General features: G+C 49.3%; 7 protein-coding genes across 7 annotated transcripts; 2 read left to right on the top strand and 5 right to left on the bottom strand.

The window, feature by feature from the left end:
* Positions 1 to 161: 161 nt before the first annotated feature.
* On the bottom strand, positions 162 to 2,047 carry N7473_004972 (phosphatase PAP2 family protein; the record flags this gene model as incomplete). The annotated part of the gene is made up of 5 exons (XM_057150912.1): positions 162 to 235; positions 298 to 770; positions 833 to 1,603; positions 1,677 to 1,893; positions 1,987 to 2,047. 5 exons carry the CDS (start codon positions 2,045 to 2,047, stop codon positions 162 to 164), a joined length of 1,596 nt encoding a protein of 531 aa, XP_057011022.1.
* Positions 2,048 to 3,485: 1,438 nt separating this feature from the next.
* N7473_004971 (GTP-binding protein rhoC) lies at positions 3,486 to 4,455 on the top strand (the record flags this gene model as incomplete). The annotated part of the gene is made up of 3 exons (XM_057150911.1): positions 3,486 to 3,770; positions 3,829 to 4,032; positions 4,093 to 4,455. The coding sequence occupies 3 exons, from the start codon at positions 3,486 to 3,488 to the stop codon at positions 4,453 to 4,455; spliced, it is 852 nt and encodes a 283-aa protein (XP_057011021.1).
* A 654-nt stretch (positions 4,456 to 5,109) lies between these two features.
* N7473_004970 (DASH complex subunit DAD1) lies at positions 5,110 to 6,045 on the bottom strand. Its single transcript, XM_057150910.1, has 3 exons — positions 5,664 to 6,045; positions 5,501 to 5,563; positions 5,110 to 5,441 (listed from the first exon to the last, which is right to left on the bottom strand). Exons 1-3 carry the CDS (start codon positions 5,760 to 5,762, stop codon positions 5,259 to 5,261), a joined length of 345 nt encoding a protein of 114 aa, XP_057011020.1. The 5' UTR covers positions 5,763 to 6,045; the 3' UTR covers positions 5,110 to 5,258.
* Positions 6,046 to 6,381: 336 nt separating this feature from the next.
* On the bottom strand, positions 6,382 to 7,798 carry N7473_004969 (uncharacterized protein; the record flags this gene model as incomplete). Its single annotated transcript, XM_057150909.1, has 2 exons — positions 6,382 to 6,601; positions 6,825 to 7,798. 2 exons carry the CDS (start codon positions 7,796 to 7,798, stop codon positions 6,382 to 6,384), a joined length of 1,194 nt encoding a protein of 397 aa, XP_057011019.1.
* A 127-nt stretch (positions 7,799 to 7,925) lies between these two features.
* Positions 7,926 to 8,979, bottom strand: N7473_004968 (Tetratricopeptide-like helical; the record flags this gene model as incomplete). Its single annotated transcript, XM_057150908.1, has 3 exons — positions 7,926 to 8,266; positions 8,449 to 8,783; positions 8,849 to 8,979. The coding sequence occupies 3 exons, from the start codon at positions 8,977 to 8,979 to the stop codon at positions 7,926 to 7,928; spliced, it is 807 nt and encodes a 268-aa protein (XP_057011018.1).
* Positions 8,980 to 9,209: 230 nt separating this feature from the next.
* N7473_004967 (Synaptobrevin) lies at positions 9,210 to 11,078 on the top strand (the record flags this gene model as incomplete). Its single annotated transcript, XM_057150907.1, has 4 exons — positions 9,210 to 9,440; positions 9,480 to 9,575; positions 9,677 to 10,708; positions 10,812 to 11,078. 4 exons carry the CDS (start codon positions 9,210 to 9,212, stop codon positions 11,076 to 11,078), a joined length of 1,626 nt encoding a protein of 541 aa, XP_057011017.1.
* Positions 11,079 to 12,698: 1,620 nt separating this feature from the next.
* On the bottom strand, positions 12,699 to 12,950 carry N7473_004966 (uncharacterized protein; the record flags this gene model as incomplete). Its single annotated transcript, XM_057150906.1, has 1 exon — positions 12,699 to 12,950. The coding sequence occupies one exon, from the start codon at positions 12,948 to 12,950 to the stop codon at positions 12,699 to 12,701; it is 252 nt and encodes an 83-aa protein (XP_057011016.1).
* Between the last annotated feature and the right edge of the window lie 2,164 nt (positions 12,951 to 15,114).

Below are 15,114 nucleotides of genomic sequence, written 5' to 3'. Positions count from 1 at the left end.
CAGGCCCATGGAAATCTGTAAGGATACAAATCGCGGTATGTACATGCGCGAGCCCGGCCTTTGTTCCTGAGAGACCTCCCTTCCAGCACAGCCCGCTGGACTGGAACATGTCCGAGACAAATCGACAGCTGTTGAAAGCAAGAATGAACTCCGACACCATGCTACGAAGAGGGAACCCCGAGACCAAGCATTTCAAAAACGGGAGGCGCCCCATTGATGACAATCCATGGAATTCCTATATCCTCAAGATCAGCGATGATTCTGTAAAGTATCGAACGAGAGAGAGATTCATCATACCTGCATATACAACCAGCTTGGTAACAACCTCTACGTCATATCGTACCCGGGGCTTCTTAATCTGGGAGAAAACCTCCTTCTCTTCTGTTCGACTAGTTCCATCATACTGTGGGGGCGGAAGTGGCGATGAGCGAGGGATATTAGAATCTTCCTCTACCATGGACGCGCTCGGACTACCAGTACCCATCATGTGTTCGTACTGGTCCAGCTTAGATGGCTTCCGGGACAGCATATGCCCACCATTAGGCCTGCCGTTCTCATCGGAAGGAAAGTCACGGTTGCTTCCTGATAGGCTCTCACGTCGGCGCTTCTCCCGGTAAGCAAGAGTCTCATACGCATCGGCCTCGGACTGAGGGCCAATAGAGATTGCCCGACGGCGAGGATGGCGGATGGTGGTGATGATGGAAGGAATATCCGAAAATTGGGGGTACACCTCAGTATCCTTTAGATTAGACGGAACAGTAGTATATCGCCTGTAAAGTGTGATTAGTACTTCTGAGCCCAAATACGAAGATTGCATGTTGTATAAACTTACGACGCGGTAGTGAAAAAGCGACGGGGCAAGAGAAGGCCAACCTTCTCCAGACTGCGGAAAATAGGTGGGAGGATGCGCAACAAAGTTGGTTTCGTAATCTCTCTCCAAGCAAAGACGCACAGCACACCGACAACAAGGCGGAGCACAGTTCGGATCAAGCCAATGCTCTCATAGTTGTATGGAATGGTTCCCGGGAGAGGGTCAGCCCAAGCCAGACTGGACCCGGTAAAATACCACGATCCTACATCCACGCCGAGCGTCACACCCGCGAACGCCACACTATCATCGAAGCAAGGGCAATCATCGGCCGGTTCTGGATGAATGCGAACCAGAATCAGAATAACAATGGGAATCACCAAGATTTCCTTCAGAGTCGCAGACAAAATATACTCGTCAAAAGCCGGGCCGTAACTAAATTGGACCAAGCCAATCAACGCGCCCAGAACACAACCAACAATCACGTCAAAAAATCCATGCATGCCGCAGTATAGCCGACCTATCACAATTGATGTCACGTAGAGGTATGTGACTACCTGGAGGATAAAGTTGGTTTGCGGGGGGACCGTCGAGTCAGGCGAATTGAGGAGCGCAATAGCGTAGACGGCAACCGACACGGCGTTGGTCGAATGCGTCGAGGGAAACCCGTATTCGAGTGCAGCGGAGCCGGACATGGTGATGCGCTGCAGTGGAGGAGATAAAGGCCGAGGCAGACATAGCAAGTCCTTGATGAAGCCGCTAAAGAAGACGCCGGACGCGAGAATATGCACGAGTCTGTAAACCAACCAACAATTAATCATCCCAAGCTATCACCTTGCATGTTTCAATTCCAATGCCAGAGACATACCCTCGACCGAGACTGGTATGGCCGCACCAAAATAGGAAGGGCAAAAAGACCATGAAAAACGTGTGCGTGCCGAGGTTCGCCGTGAACGCAAAGTACGAGTCCAACGTCGGGGTGCGGACTTTCTCCTGCAGCCAGGCAAGATATGGCGTCTCATATCGTACGAGAGGGATCAGCTTCTGTCGTGGCCAGTAGCGCCAGAGCGGTAGTCGGTTTGCATCTATTAATCGCGACAAGCGGGCGTTAGCGGGCGATTGTATACAGCGATGAACATGCGGGGAGCAACAGAATCTCCTTCAAGAAGCTGACGTACAGTGATCCAAGCTCCTCAATCCAGCATCTGGCTGATCCTTTGCGTCCTTCGCCTTGCCCATTGTGTCGTGCTATCGGTGCGAATGCGATTGGGAGCGGGCCTCCATACAGGACAGGCCGGTGCCTGCCGTTTGGGGTTCGGGACGTCGCGATTCAACAAGAGGACATAAGGAGTGTGAGTAGTTGGATTGCAAGAACAAAGCCGGACAGGAAGACCCGGAAACGGTGTAGGGATTGATGAGGGCAGGGTTGACAGCATCAACAAGATCGAGATGGAGGTCGCTGTCGCATCCGCGGCTCTTCCCCTGATGGCCATGTGTGGGCTTAGTCACGCCGCGGCAGAACCTCGACCCTGACATTCGAGTACATTTCAAGATCTATGGGCTTTGATGTTATCAAAATAGGTGATATTATGTACATTATGAAGAATATGAATCAATTGACATTATCTAGAGCCATTGTCTAGGAATCAACGATTTATTCGCTACGATTAATGTAAGCCTGGTTCGAAGTTTCATAGCCAGGTTTTTAGCATAGATGCTGGGGTATATCCAGCCGATCTATCGAGCTATGACACTGGAAACTAGTTTGGGAGACCCCACTGCTTGAATGTTGCAAGGCTCTCGAACCGGGTTACATACAGATCAGTGATGGCAACGGCGGGCGGCTATGGTGATACTCTATTATCCACATTATGCCGACAATGTCGTACGTCAAGGTCCGCTGTGCCTTGACTTGCAGAGTCTTAGATTCGAATCCAGTGCCTTGTTTGAGCACGAGGATCTCCATCTCCAACTCAATCTCCGACCAGGATCCCACCTGATGGAGTTCTAGGGTTGTTCCCCTCTCACTGTGATATCTTCTAAGTACTACTGTATGTCTATTAGCACCGTAGCAGTATGCGCAACACTTCTCATGCAGATCACATGATATCGGAGTAGCCGCCCCGAGGCTGACCATTTCAACAATTCACCTTCACAATCTTCAAGCCACCTGCCAGAGGAGCTGAACAGTGGGGTATTGAGGGCCAAAAAGAGGGGCACGCAGAGGCCCCGGCAGGACCAAAAAAGAAACTGGATCGGAAAGATCGCAGCAATCAAGTTGAAACTGACAGGCACAGGCTCCGAGCCAAGGCCAATCGAGAGGAGCGGAGTCCTGGCGTCATGGCGGCGCGGCGCGTTGCCATGGCACCCGCCCGTGTAAACACACTGCCACGGGTCTCGCCCAGGTTCAAGACCCTCACTTCCATATCTTCCATATTCGCTAGTCGATCCCTCGATCACGATCCGATCATCTACATCCATTTTTTCTTCTCTCGACACCTCTTCTTCTTTCATCTTACACCTCTCATACTCTCTTCACCCTCCCCCGGTATCCTACCTTTCGACATATCCTACCAACGCCCTTCTCAACCATATCCTTCCGGCAGATAGCCGTCTTCACCACTCGACGACCCGCATTTCTTAACAAGGGGCTCCATTCCTCCCGCACAACCACACGATGAGCCAAATGTATGACGACCAGTACTATGCGGCTTCGCGACGCCGCTCGGTGGCAACGCCTCCTCCCAGCTTGACCCCACGACACAGCCGCGCTCGTTCTCAGAGCGTGCGAGTCAGCAACGGCACCGCCAGCACACATACCAGCTTCTCCAGTGGACAAATGTCGGAAGCCACCAATATCACTCAGCCGCCCTCTTACTCTAAAAAGTTTGTCGTGGTTGGAGATGGTGGGTGCGGCAAGACTTGCTTGTTGATTAGTTACTCGCAAGGTTATTTCCCAGAGGTGAGATGGTCCTATCTGGTATGTTTTAGAGGGGGATCAATGCTAAAATGTCTCATAGAAATATGTCCCAACTGTGTTTGAGAATTACATCACCCAGACTACCCACCGAGCATCAGGGAAGACAGTCGAGCTCGCACTGTGGGATACTGCCGGACAGGAAGAATATGACCGTTTGCGCCCATTGTCCTACCCCGAGACCGACCTGCTATTTGTCTGCTTTGCAATCGACTGTCCTGCATCCCTAGAGAACGTTGTGGACAAGGTAAGCAGTCACCAAGCCCCGAACTGCAATGTTATCGTTCATGATACTAACCTCCGCCAGTGGTATCCCGAGGTTCTACACTTTTGCCCCACAACCCCCATCATCCTGGTTGGCTTGAAATCAGATCTCCGCAACAAGCGAACATGCATCGAGCTCCTCAAGACACAAGGCTTGACCCCCATCACGCCAGAACAAGGCTGTGCCGTGGCTCAGCGAATGGGTGCAACCTACGTGGAGTGCAGTAGTAAGGAGATGCGTGGCGTGGACGAGGTCTTTGCCAAGGCCGTCGATACCGTCATTGCAATTGAAGAAGAAGGCTACACCACCCAACCAACGAATAATCGCAACAGCGGCAAGCCTTCTGGTGGTGGTGGAGTCCGACCCGGCAAGAAGATCAAGAAGCGCACCTGCAAGATCCTTTAAGCCGACACACTCTACCTCCTTTCTTCTCCCTCTTCCTTCTTGGCCATTCTTACCTCTCCTTCTACCCCCTGGTCCGATCAAATGCCTGGTTGCTTTATCGGCATGCTTGCCTGCTCCTGCGGATGTGCCATGTTACCGCAGGCTGGACAAAGCTGGACATGAACTGCAAAAATGACTTTTGGTGTCTTGGATCGCTGTGCGCCCCCCTCGACCGATCTGGACAGATATCCCTTCGATAACTGTATGCTTGTTGATTTTTCTTATTCCTTTTTCTACTCTTTTCCTTGTGTACTCATGACCACTGTACCGTGTTCTTTTTTTCTCCCTTTGACTCTCATGAACTCGGGTCTTTGCCACTTTTTGGCATGCATGGGACTGGTGTTTTCTTTTATGTTACCTGATATGCTCTGTTGGCGAAAGCGTCCTCCTATGTTATTGAAACAATACATTTTGATATTGATGTTTCAAATCAAAATAAACAAACGAAAAAGCAGACTACAGTAGGCATTTACTCGTAGTGGTGTCCAATACTTCGAACACCCACCCTGGCATCCAGTGTAGTCCTACAGAAAATGCATAAACAGCATTTCGACCATGGTGAAGTTTATTACACAATCATGGAATACTGAGAGTAGATAAGAGTTAGGACAACCCCCCAATGGTAGCTTTTCAAAGTAGACATAATTTTGTTCGTAAAGAGTAGTTCAACGTAAAATGACCATGGTATCATCAAGTAATAAGTAATGCAAGGCTGATATGGAAATACAACCAGTCAGCTCAGCCCAGTCCAAACGGAAGAAGTCCTACTGGCTGAGCCTCGAGTCGTCCTCCCCTTCCTGCTGTGTTCCTGCATTACCTCGTCCCTCGCTCTCCCCACTAACTGTCCGTTTTCCCTGAGCAGCCTCTTCGAGTTCTTCCTCTGGTCGACCCATGAAGTTCTCGAACTGGGACCAGAGGGCTTCTACGGAGCTAAACTCGTTTCCGACCTAGAGACGTTAGCGAAATATACGGGTCGGAGAGCCCAGAGAGATTTGACAGAACGTACTGTGATGATGCTCTCCAAGTTCCGATTCAAACGGTTGATGTTTTGGAGTACTTGCTCCATGCTCTGCCGCAAATTAATATTAACACATATTCATTTCCAGTTCATTGTATCAACCCGTCTTATTGTGGTGAAATTTGTTCGAAAGAGAGGATTTGTCACTTACAGCGGCAATTTCCCGAACTAATTCTTCGCGTTGTTGCTCAAAGACAGTAGGGGATGCGGCGCGTCCACCAGAGCCCGGGGTTGAATTGAGCCAAGCCATATTCAGAGATTGAATAGTTGCGCAGGATCAGTAAGGTCGATGAGAATCAATTTTGACTAGGCCGACAGCTCCTGTTGTCATAGACTAGGCCCTGTCTGACGCGATGGCGGGCGGTTGATGTGTCCCGTCGGGTTTAGGAGGACCGTGTAAGAGCCGAATTCAACGTCGGACTTAGTCTTTGAAGTGACTAGGGCTGGGTTTATTGGGTATCAAGCACTTTAGCTGCACTGAACAGTAATTTTGTGCTGCGTTTGGCTGTTGTGCCTCAATGGAGTTGCGCGATGGTTGGAGATTGTCGGGGAGAAGTCGCGGTGGTGGGGCAGTTTGTTGATGAGGGATCCGATTGGAGATAAACCAAAACAGTGGATACCTACGTAGTGAGGGATTCATGAGTAACGTATATCTATTTCATGGATATTTTCGTCTTCATTGAGATCTGCAATTCTCTGGTCTACTGTGCTAAGCATACATTTCAAGCTGCATAAACGTATATCGTTAGGCAGAAGTGGTTTGTGCAGTTCTTTCAAAGGTGATGACCACGACAGTTTCTGAACATGTCAAAGTGGGCGAGCTTCATTAGACTCAAATTCAAGTGAGTGTTTGCGACTTATCAGCATTTCTACTTTCCACTGGAAAACCCCCGCACCTGTAAGTCCTTGAAGGCATCTGCTTTCTCAGGCTCCCCGTTCTCGAAGTAGGCCCCGTCAAGGTCGATTGCAGCCAATTCGCTTGCTTCCCGGAGCGCCAGGGAGTGCTGGTGCTTCTCGGAAGCTTCAACTATATCAAGTAAAAGCTCCTCGCCCTTTTTGTGATCGCCTTTTCGAAGGCTTTTGTATGCCCTGGCGAATGGCAAATAAAGTGTCCGGATCATGTTCTCCCAACCTCCGCTTGGTGTGTTCGATCAATTGCAATGCAAGCTCTTCTGATTCGTCGAAAGTTTCCAATGCAGTGTACGTCCGGACAAGCCAATACATGAAATTTAAAGTGTGGGGGTCTTCCATACACCAAATTTGTTTTCTTATATGCAAAATCTCCGTTTGTACTTCCTCGGCCTCAGCATACCCGTTGCGACTGGTAAAGAGCATCCGTCCCTTAGTATCCATGCGGGCGAGAGTGGAAGCATTTCCAGGGCCCATTTGTTTCGGTTTGAGATCCAGCAATTCGTTCAAAAGCGGCTTCAGCTCACGAAGTCGCCCATGTTGCCAAAATACCTCCACGACATGCTCCATGTAGGCCATTGTGTTGGGATCCTCGGGACCAAAGTTGGTTCGAGAGTGTTCTAGTAAAGCGATTGCATCGACTGCCCTTTTCGGGAGGGTATCGGGGGATCTCTCCATGGAATTGACCATGGAGGTACCCTCTAGGTCGTCTCCTATATATTCAGGTGGATAGAATAACGGCTCCTGGGGCATGACGTCCACCAAGGGGTCATCGATGGGATGTTTGTGGCCATAGGTCGAGCGCTTGCCCATAGAAGCCTCGTCTTCAATGGAGATAGAGTGAAGTGATTCTTTGTCTTCCTCGCCCATCACGAAAGCTTGTCGTGACTCGTTCCACTTTTCCTCACGAGCTGCTGAATCTTGGTCCTTGGCTTGGCGCTGTTTTTCCTCCCTCCGCCGGCGCTTGTCGCGAACGTATCCCTCGTAACAGGCATCTGGGAAAAGATCAAGTGAGTTATCTGTGCTATTGAAGCCTTTGGCCGCACTCTCGAATTGGAAAAGCTTACCTCGAATCTCCTCCGTCTTTAGAGCATATGCCTGGATCTCCTCCTTAGTCAGAACTCGCAGCACGATCACGAATCCCAGTCGCTCCTCATATCGCTCGTTACCTGCCTCTAAAGCAGCAGGACTAACCAGTAGCTGGTCGATCTTGGTCCATCGCGCCGTGGGTGGAATGTCGTTCTTGTTGGCATCTTTCAACGGAGCCACACCTTCACTCCGCGGGAGAATGTTTGGGCTACTTTGCTTGGAATCGACCGTGGAAGTACCTTCTGATTCATCTCCGACATATTTGGAAAATTGAATACTAGTTCCCATGAAATTGGGCCCGTATAGGGGGGATGTCGGAAGGAAGAATCCCAGTTCTCGGCCAAAGAAACCCTGCTGTCGGAAGAGAAAATAGATTCTGCTATACTTTTACATCTTCTGATGTATCGTTTGTAATCTATTGTGGAGTAGCATCCAGCAAGCGATCATCGGTGGGCGATAGGAGGCCAGAGATCGAGCTCTCGGACATAGAAGCCTCATCATCAACGGAGATAGAGTAGATGGGTTCTCTTTCTTCTACACCCATCACCGTAGCTTTTTGCGACTCATTTGACTCTTGCTCGCGAGCTGCTAAATCCTCATCATCGGCTTCTCCTCGAGAACGAAAAGGGCGAGTTGCTGCAGATGTCGAGCTAGATGTTGTTGAAACCGACCCGAGTTCGACATTGGAGGCTTGGTACAAAGTGGACATTGTTGCGCCGATGTGGATGATTTCGACTGATTTTCCACTTCTTGTCGCTGTTCCTTGGGAGTGTCTTTATGATGGTCATCAATGTGGTGGAAAAGACTGGATTTCGCTCTGGAGGTATATGAGCAAATGGTACAGAACCACTCTCTCCGATGAAATTGTCGTTCATGAGCACCACACTCTGTGAAAGTTTCGTATAGCTGATTTCCTTTCACACAGCCGCCGAAGGTACAGATGTAAGGTCGCAAGTCACTGTACACGTTGGAGACCCAGTCTTCGTCGTTTTCTGCCTGTACGGTCTGATGACAGTATGGGCGGATGAAAGGATCTCGCCTTGTGACACTTGATGCACTTGGAGGTGGCGGGACCACATTTACATTTTGATCCTGATCTCCCATGGTGGAAGCTGCAGCGGAGAACTTTGTTCTCCCAGAGTCTGATGCGACCTCGATGTTCTGATGTATTGTTGAGACTGTGGTGTCTTGAGTCCATTGAGTGGATATTGTGGGAGGCTTAAGCCGACCGATGACGCTGTGCTGGTTTTGGAGGGATAGAGACAGCTTGTACCTGTAGAAACGCCTCATTCATTAGCAATTTGGCTCAGACTCTCGAGTAAAAGTCAAAGTTCTCACAGACTTGTCACCGCATGACTTAGATCATCAGCGTAGACATCAACGAGCGATCGATGCGTGCCCTCTGTTCTGATCTGCTCCCAAAACCCATCCGAGTCCGAGCCCTCAGAGTCCGAATCTTCGCTATCCATTACATTTGAGTCGCCAGTAGACTTGGGGCCTTTTGAAAGATGGACGTTTGCTGAACTTGACCTTAGTGGCTATACCAACAACGGCCTTTACAGAAACGAGAGTCTCAGCCTCACTCCCTCTTGCTAGAAAATCGTTCAAATCTTCCCTGATAACTTTCGTTTTATCTCTACCAAATACCTCCTGTTTTCCGCATTTGTCAGGGTTGTTTCTAAATCCGAGGACTGACAAGATGCCTACTGGATTCGAGGCCGTCGGACTCGCTCTAGCGATCTTCCCCATTCTTATTGAGGCGATTAAATTCTACACGAACGAGAAGGACGGCGTGAGTGACACACGCAACTATCAGCGGCTTCTCATCCGTATTTCTCGAGATCTCGACCGTGAGCAAACCATCTTCCACAACTCATGCCAACGCTTCATGGAAGATATTGCAGCACACTGCGGCGTTGGAGAAGAGGAAGTATCAGGAATGATTCATAACTCAAAAGATTCCCGATAGACGAAGGGTTTCTTAGTTAATGAGGGCATTCTCCACCGGGCTTCCGTCCAGCATTACCTTCATGCCGTTGAGGATATGAACGAGGAGCTGTCGAGGGTTAAAGAGCTCATCGGGATACAAAGCGGAAGCCCACAGATAAATTAAGCTTATTGTCGGTTGAATTTTAGGCTGTCAACTGACACGGATATTGTGTTTAGCCTGCAATTCTCGATAAAAGGGCACGCCGGCGGCAATGGAAGAAGATTATCCTGGTGCTGAAGAAAGATTTGATCACCGAACAACTAACCAAGGCCGAGAAGCTCAATACATTCCTCGCCAGACTCACAGAGCAAAATCAGCCAACAGCTACCAATCGCCACACTTCTTGTAGGAGCACGAAACACTACAAACGCATTCGATCTCACGCGATTGACCTCTACAATATCCTCAAGACCCAATCCCCCGCCCATCCTACCTGCAAATGCGCGCTTCAACCGGATCATGTCAATATGAGATCGGAGTTCCGCAGTGCACAAAGTACAGAAAAGGGGCTTTATTTTCACACAATATTTGTGCCAGAGACGGCCTTCAACTCTTCGTCTAACTGGCGCGAGATTGAAAGCGAGCCATGGGGGACAAGCGGCCCCGATCTCTGCCAGGATCCTGCTATATATAGTGCGCAGGTACAAGTCGCCGTCACCCCTCCGACAATATCCCATGGGAGTTCGGCACCTACGAATGAACCCGAGATATCCAATCTCTGCGCGTTCGTGACAGGACCTGCTTCAAAAGATTGGCTCGGACGTATTGCTAGTCCAAAGGGACAACAACATCGGATCCGCGCGATGGACCATCAGAAACGACTCCCCGCCTTCGACACGATCGACAAGGTGTCACTAGGAGATGTCCTCGGAGATGATCGTTTTGGTGAAGAACAACAACTCCGACTTGCATTGAAAACTAGCCTCGTCCGTGATGCAACTCCATACAACAGACTGGCTCACAGACTACTGGAGCAATCCGATATTTCATTTCTCCGATCTTCATACGGAGTAATTGACTTTGACAACCCTCTCGTCGGACGTACTTTTGGCAATTCCAGTTACACCATGACGTCGATGTCACCGAGCCTCCCCCGACCAATGATGCATGCATCTATTCCCTGTCTCTTCTCCCTAGGAATCGTACTTTTGGAGCTACGCTATCGAACCCTATTTGAAGATCTCAAGACGGACCAAGAACAGACCATGGTAAGCCCCACTCATAGAGACCGTGCTTTGACCTGTAAGTCAAGAATGAACAATCCACAATGGAAAAAACAAAAAACAAGCAAAGATCTGACCACCGCTCTAGATACCCGAAATCTCCGATCTTGCGACTGCACGCCGTCTAGCCTATGATATGGTTGGCAGTCCTAACCATCAAAATGCCGTGCTGCGGTGTATTCTAGGTCTGGATGCGGCTTATCGGTCACTGACGGAGGCCAAGTTTCAAGATGAAGTGGAGGAGAAGATCGTCTTTTTGCTGGCTGAAGATCTGAAGATTAATTGTGCCAAGCCATCGGTCGAGGCCTGTCTATGGAAATGGTTTAACGCTAGCAGTAGATACATGCATAGCTAAGGTCATTGTACATCATCGTGAAAAAGCTCAGACCAGGCGTTTTGCACCCAGTTGCAAGACATGCCCATTTTTCCTCTGCGTCACCCATCACAAATCACAACAGTGTGGACATCGGTGCTCAAATGTCTTGAAACTAGTCCACGATCTTCAACAGTCGAAGGGGTCCGCCCACCCGAAAGGCCCGGTCTGGACCTCATCCACCAAACCCCCGTTCACAAGCACAAGACCGTTGAAAAAAATTCCGATACAAAGTATTACTAGTCTCCCCTTCTCTATGTATACTTTCCGTACAACAACCGACAGGGTTGCACCTGTCACGAGATCCCTTATTACCAGAGGTTATGTAGCCTCGTCGCGACTTGCCAGGGTCCAGTCCAGTCCAGGGGAGAAAAAAGGGGAATTAATCCACCCGGTACCTGAGACCCGACGCTGTACCTCGGTACCAGTGACACCCCGGTCCATGGCACACGAAATGACAAGGGAACAGAAAAAAACAAAAAGAAAAAAAAATGGAGATCCAACCCGGCCTAGAACGGTCGTGACTCGGCGAGTTTCAGATCTGTTCAGGTACAGACTCGAACAGCAGCTTTTTTTTGTGTTGCATGGATGCGGGGTTAGATGTGTGTGGCTCAAGGACAGCTGGATAGATAGGTTAGGTACAGTATGTACCTACATATTATGTTGTGAGTTTGTATGCCGTGTATCCGGGCTAGAGGGGATGGATTCGAGGGCGTCGAGTAGGAATGAGTGAATAGCTAAGTTTCTTCGCGTAACGGGCGAAATCGGGACTAGAAAGCGTTGAGGGCTGCAGTACGGAGTACTAGTGGGGGAACTATCTTTGGGGTACAGTACGGTAGGGAAATGTCAATCAAATTGGCCTGAGAGTGGAAATGAAAAGGCGCCCTGCGTGTACGTGGCTACGAGATTATCCTAGTGAATAGAACTGTGTAGTATGTGAAGGCATGAGAGGCGAGTATACCTCGGATCTTCAATTCATCGTCTATAGAACCGTGATATTTTTTGGGTTCGATTGTTTCCCATTCAAGGAATCGAAAGAAAACAAGTAAACAGTCATAGGGGTATGTGTACTATGCAAATGAACTCCAATTCATCGAGTCCAATGAAATCAGGGATAGATCGTTCCGTAGTAAGAAAGGAAAGGGAATCCAAGAAAAACATAGCATCATCATCACATCATTAGCGTGGGGGAAATACCCCGTAGGTAGGGTGCAGGGGGAAGATGAGATCGATCGCCATCGATCTTGTCAATCGAACCAGTCAAAGATCCAATGTCCCCTCCTTTCCACTGTTTCCCCCTTCGAGACATCAATTCCGCCTGACAGAGATCAATGCTGTCTAATCTGGTCATCGCGTATCTACGATGCTGATGCGATGATCACGTTGTTTGCTGTGCATCGCGACCCGCATACCACAGCTTATAGATCCATGCGTGGCCCCCAATTGTATTGTGGCTTAGGCTCGTGAATAAGGAAATTTCCAAACCCGGGTCGTCGGAAATCCGTAATCGTGTCATTCGTATACGCGCCCGCTACTAGCGAAGCGCAATATGTAGTGGGGGAAAGAGGGGAGGAGTAAGTAGTATGCGACAGCGAGACCGGATCAAGAGGATCGTCGCGGTTGCACCAGCATATTGCTAATTCGCTTCCACCGTTGCGTAGGTGATGTCGAGTTATTCCGGGCAAGATGTGACTTGTCTGCCTTAGTGGAGGATTGGGTGGAAGAGCGTGGGCGACTAATAGTTGCCTCGTGGTCGGCGAGGACGTCCTCGAGACGAACGTCCGAGTCGGACATGCGCAGATGCGAGTCCTGGGGGTCGAGGATCTCGATGAACTTGGAGGGAGTGTCGCGCATTGTGGCTTTTGTTTATTTCGCTTTGCTTTTCTTCTCTTTTCTCGATTTGAGGTTATGGGAGAATAGTCACGAGGGCGGGTTCTATAATAATATAGTACCGCTGTAAAACCCCGTTTGCATAGATGAGACAAAGAACGAAGCAGGAAGCGCAGTGTTTCACGTTCTTTTAAGGAGGCGCAGGATGCAGGATGGGATGCATCGAGGAGTCGGAAATAGGTGAGCAGATCAAGGATCAATCAAAGGGAAGGTTGCGACTCATATGGAATATGAATAGAACAATGGGGGGAATATGAGGGGAGAGGGGGGCGTGAGCAGAAAGGGGGACACCCTATTAAATAAGAAGTGAAATAAATTACTCTTTAACCCCCATCACGATGTCAACCAATCACTCTGCTACGGGGACACAGAGTACATAATACAAATTTAAAAATATGTCTAACCAAAGTGATTGAAAAAATCTAAATCGAAATCCTAATTTACACCAACAGAGTGAACAGACCAACTACAGTTAGGTATCCTATACTCCCGTATGTATGGCGGAACCACCGTGCGAAAGAATGGATCCTCTCCTTTCCGCAAATAATGGAGCCGGAAAATTGGGGAAGTTGTAAATCAATGATATTGTGAACCAACTAATGCGGGCGAACAATCTGTCCAGCCAGTCTGGAACGTTCAGGCGGAGACTGAATGATGATCAGGGACGGGGCGAACCCACCAAAAAGAAGCCACCAAGATTTCTTACTCGTCCTATAGAAGCAGTGTTATTATTGGGAATTGGGGGATGGGTGGTTACACTCCCGTACAGCCCGGAGAATTTGGGACGGACGATTTGGGTCAGGGCCCTTTTGGGGCCAGGAACAAGGGTCTATACATGTTGGACAGGTGTTATGTACGGAGTACTAGGTAGCCGAGGACAGAGTAGTACAGTACACTAGTAACTACTATTGTAGTAATATCAAGAGGTAAGTAATTAGTATTTCGAGTAATTCATCAATCATGTGCTTTGCCTCGCCTCTAGGTACCAAGATAACTTTACTGTAGCTGAGCTTGGGAGGCAAATCTGCGAACTACAGCTCGATAACTCAGTCTGATCTGTCATGCTCGACTGTATACCTATACTTGGTTCGCGCATGGGTTCCCCTTGGCATATCATCTCTGGGGTTTGTACTTTGTAGAGTAGTCTGACGCACAATCCCGTCTCCTTCTTCAGTCTTCAGGATCAGGACGCCTTATTATTCGACGTAGGAAAAAAAGCCCCCTCATGTACATACTACTGTACTCCACACACCTACCCCCCGCCAATTCCCGTATTCGGCAACGTCCTGCTGATGCACTTTCACACAACCCCGAGTCCGAGTCCCCGAGGGCCAAAAAAAAGTGTGTGGGTGCCAAACCGACACCATTTCAGTGACGATCAGCGCTCACGCTCCAGTTGAACGGTTTGGTGGCGCATGGGCGCTGGCCACTGACCGTTAGAGGATGCGAAACCCGCGGCGTCCGTGGTTCGTCCGATCGGCGTGGGTCAGGACTTGCGCGGCGGAGGGTCAAATTTCTGAAAGGGCATATGACACTTTTTGGCGAGGAAAACACAGTTTCGCTTGGAGAGCGGGAGGTTTCCTCGGGAAGTTGGTGCTGAGTCAGTTATTGTTGTTGTTTTTGGTTTTGTTGTTGGATGTTGGTTGGTTCTGCCCCCAAATAACCTCTTCAGGCAGCCCGGTGTTCTTGCACAGCTTGCGATAATCTCAAAAAGGTAAAGGCCCGTTTCTGTACGGAGTGTGCCGATGAAACGCTCGTAAAGCTGTCGCTTGTCGCTGTCCCCCAGCGCGCAGGACCATGACGTCGGGGGCCCAGCCCATTGAGGAAAATCTTATCAGCCTATCCCTCTATAGAGGAGCTCGTGTTCGTAGCGTCTGAGGAGAACAAAACAGCGTCAGCGGGTGATCGTCAGCATCATTTGCCCCATCTATAAAAAGAGCTACAGCTTGCAGCGGAGTACAATACCGAGTATTCTACTGTACTCCGTACATCCAATCAATATACGTGATCAACGGAGGGGCCGCTGTACTGTGAAGGATTTGGAACTGGATGCTCCGTGATAAGCATCTCTATACGATGGTCGGTGTCAATGATAATGTTAGCGTGGTACTTCCACCCCTACTTCATG

This window comes from Penicillium subrubescens, assembly GCF_028828155.1.
Source record: "Penicillium subrubescens strain IBT 31985 chromosome Unknown utg000003l_segment0_segment0, whole genome shotgun sequence".
NCBI classification, from domain to species: domain Eukaryota; kingdom Fungi; phylum Ascomycota; class Eurotiomycetes; order Eurotiales; family Aspergillaceae; genus Penicillium; species Penicillium subrubescens.
Note: the sequence above shows the minus strand (reverse complement) of the source record. Positions and strands in the feature narration are given on the sequence as shown.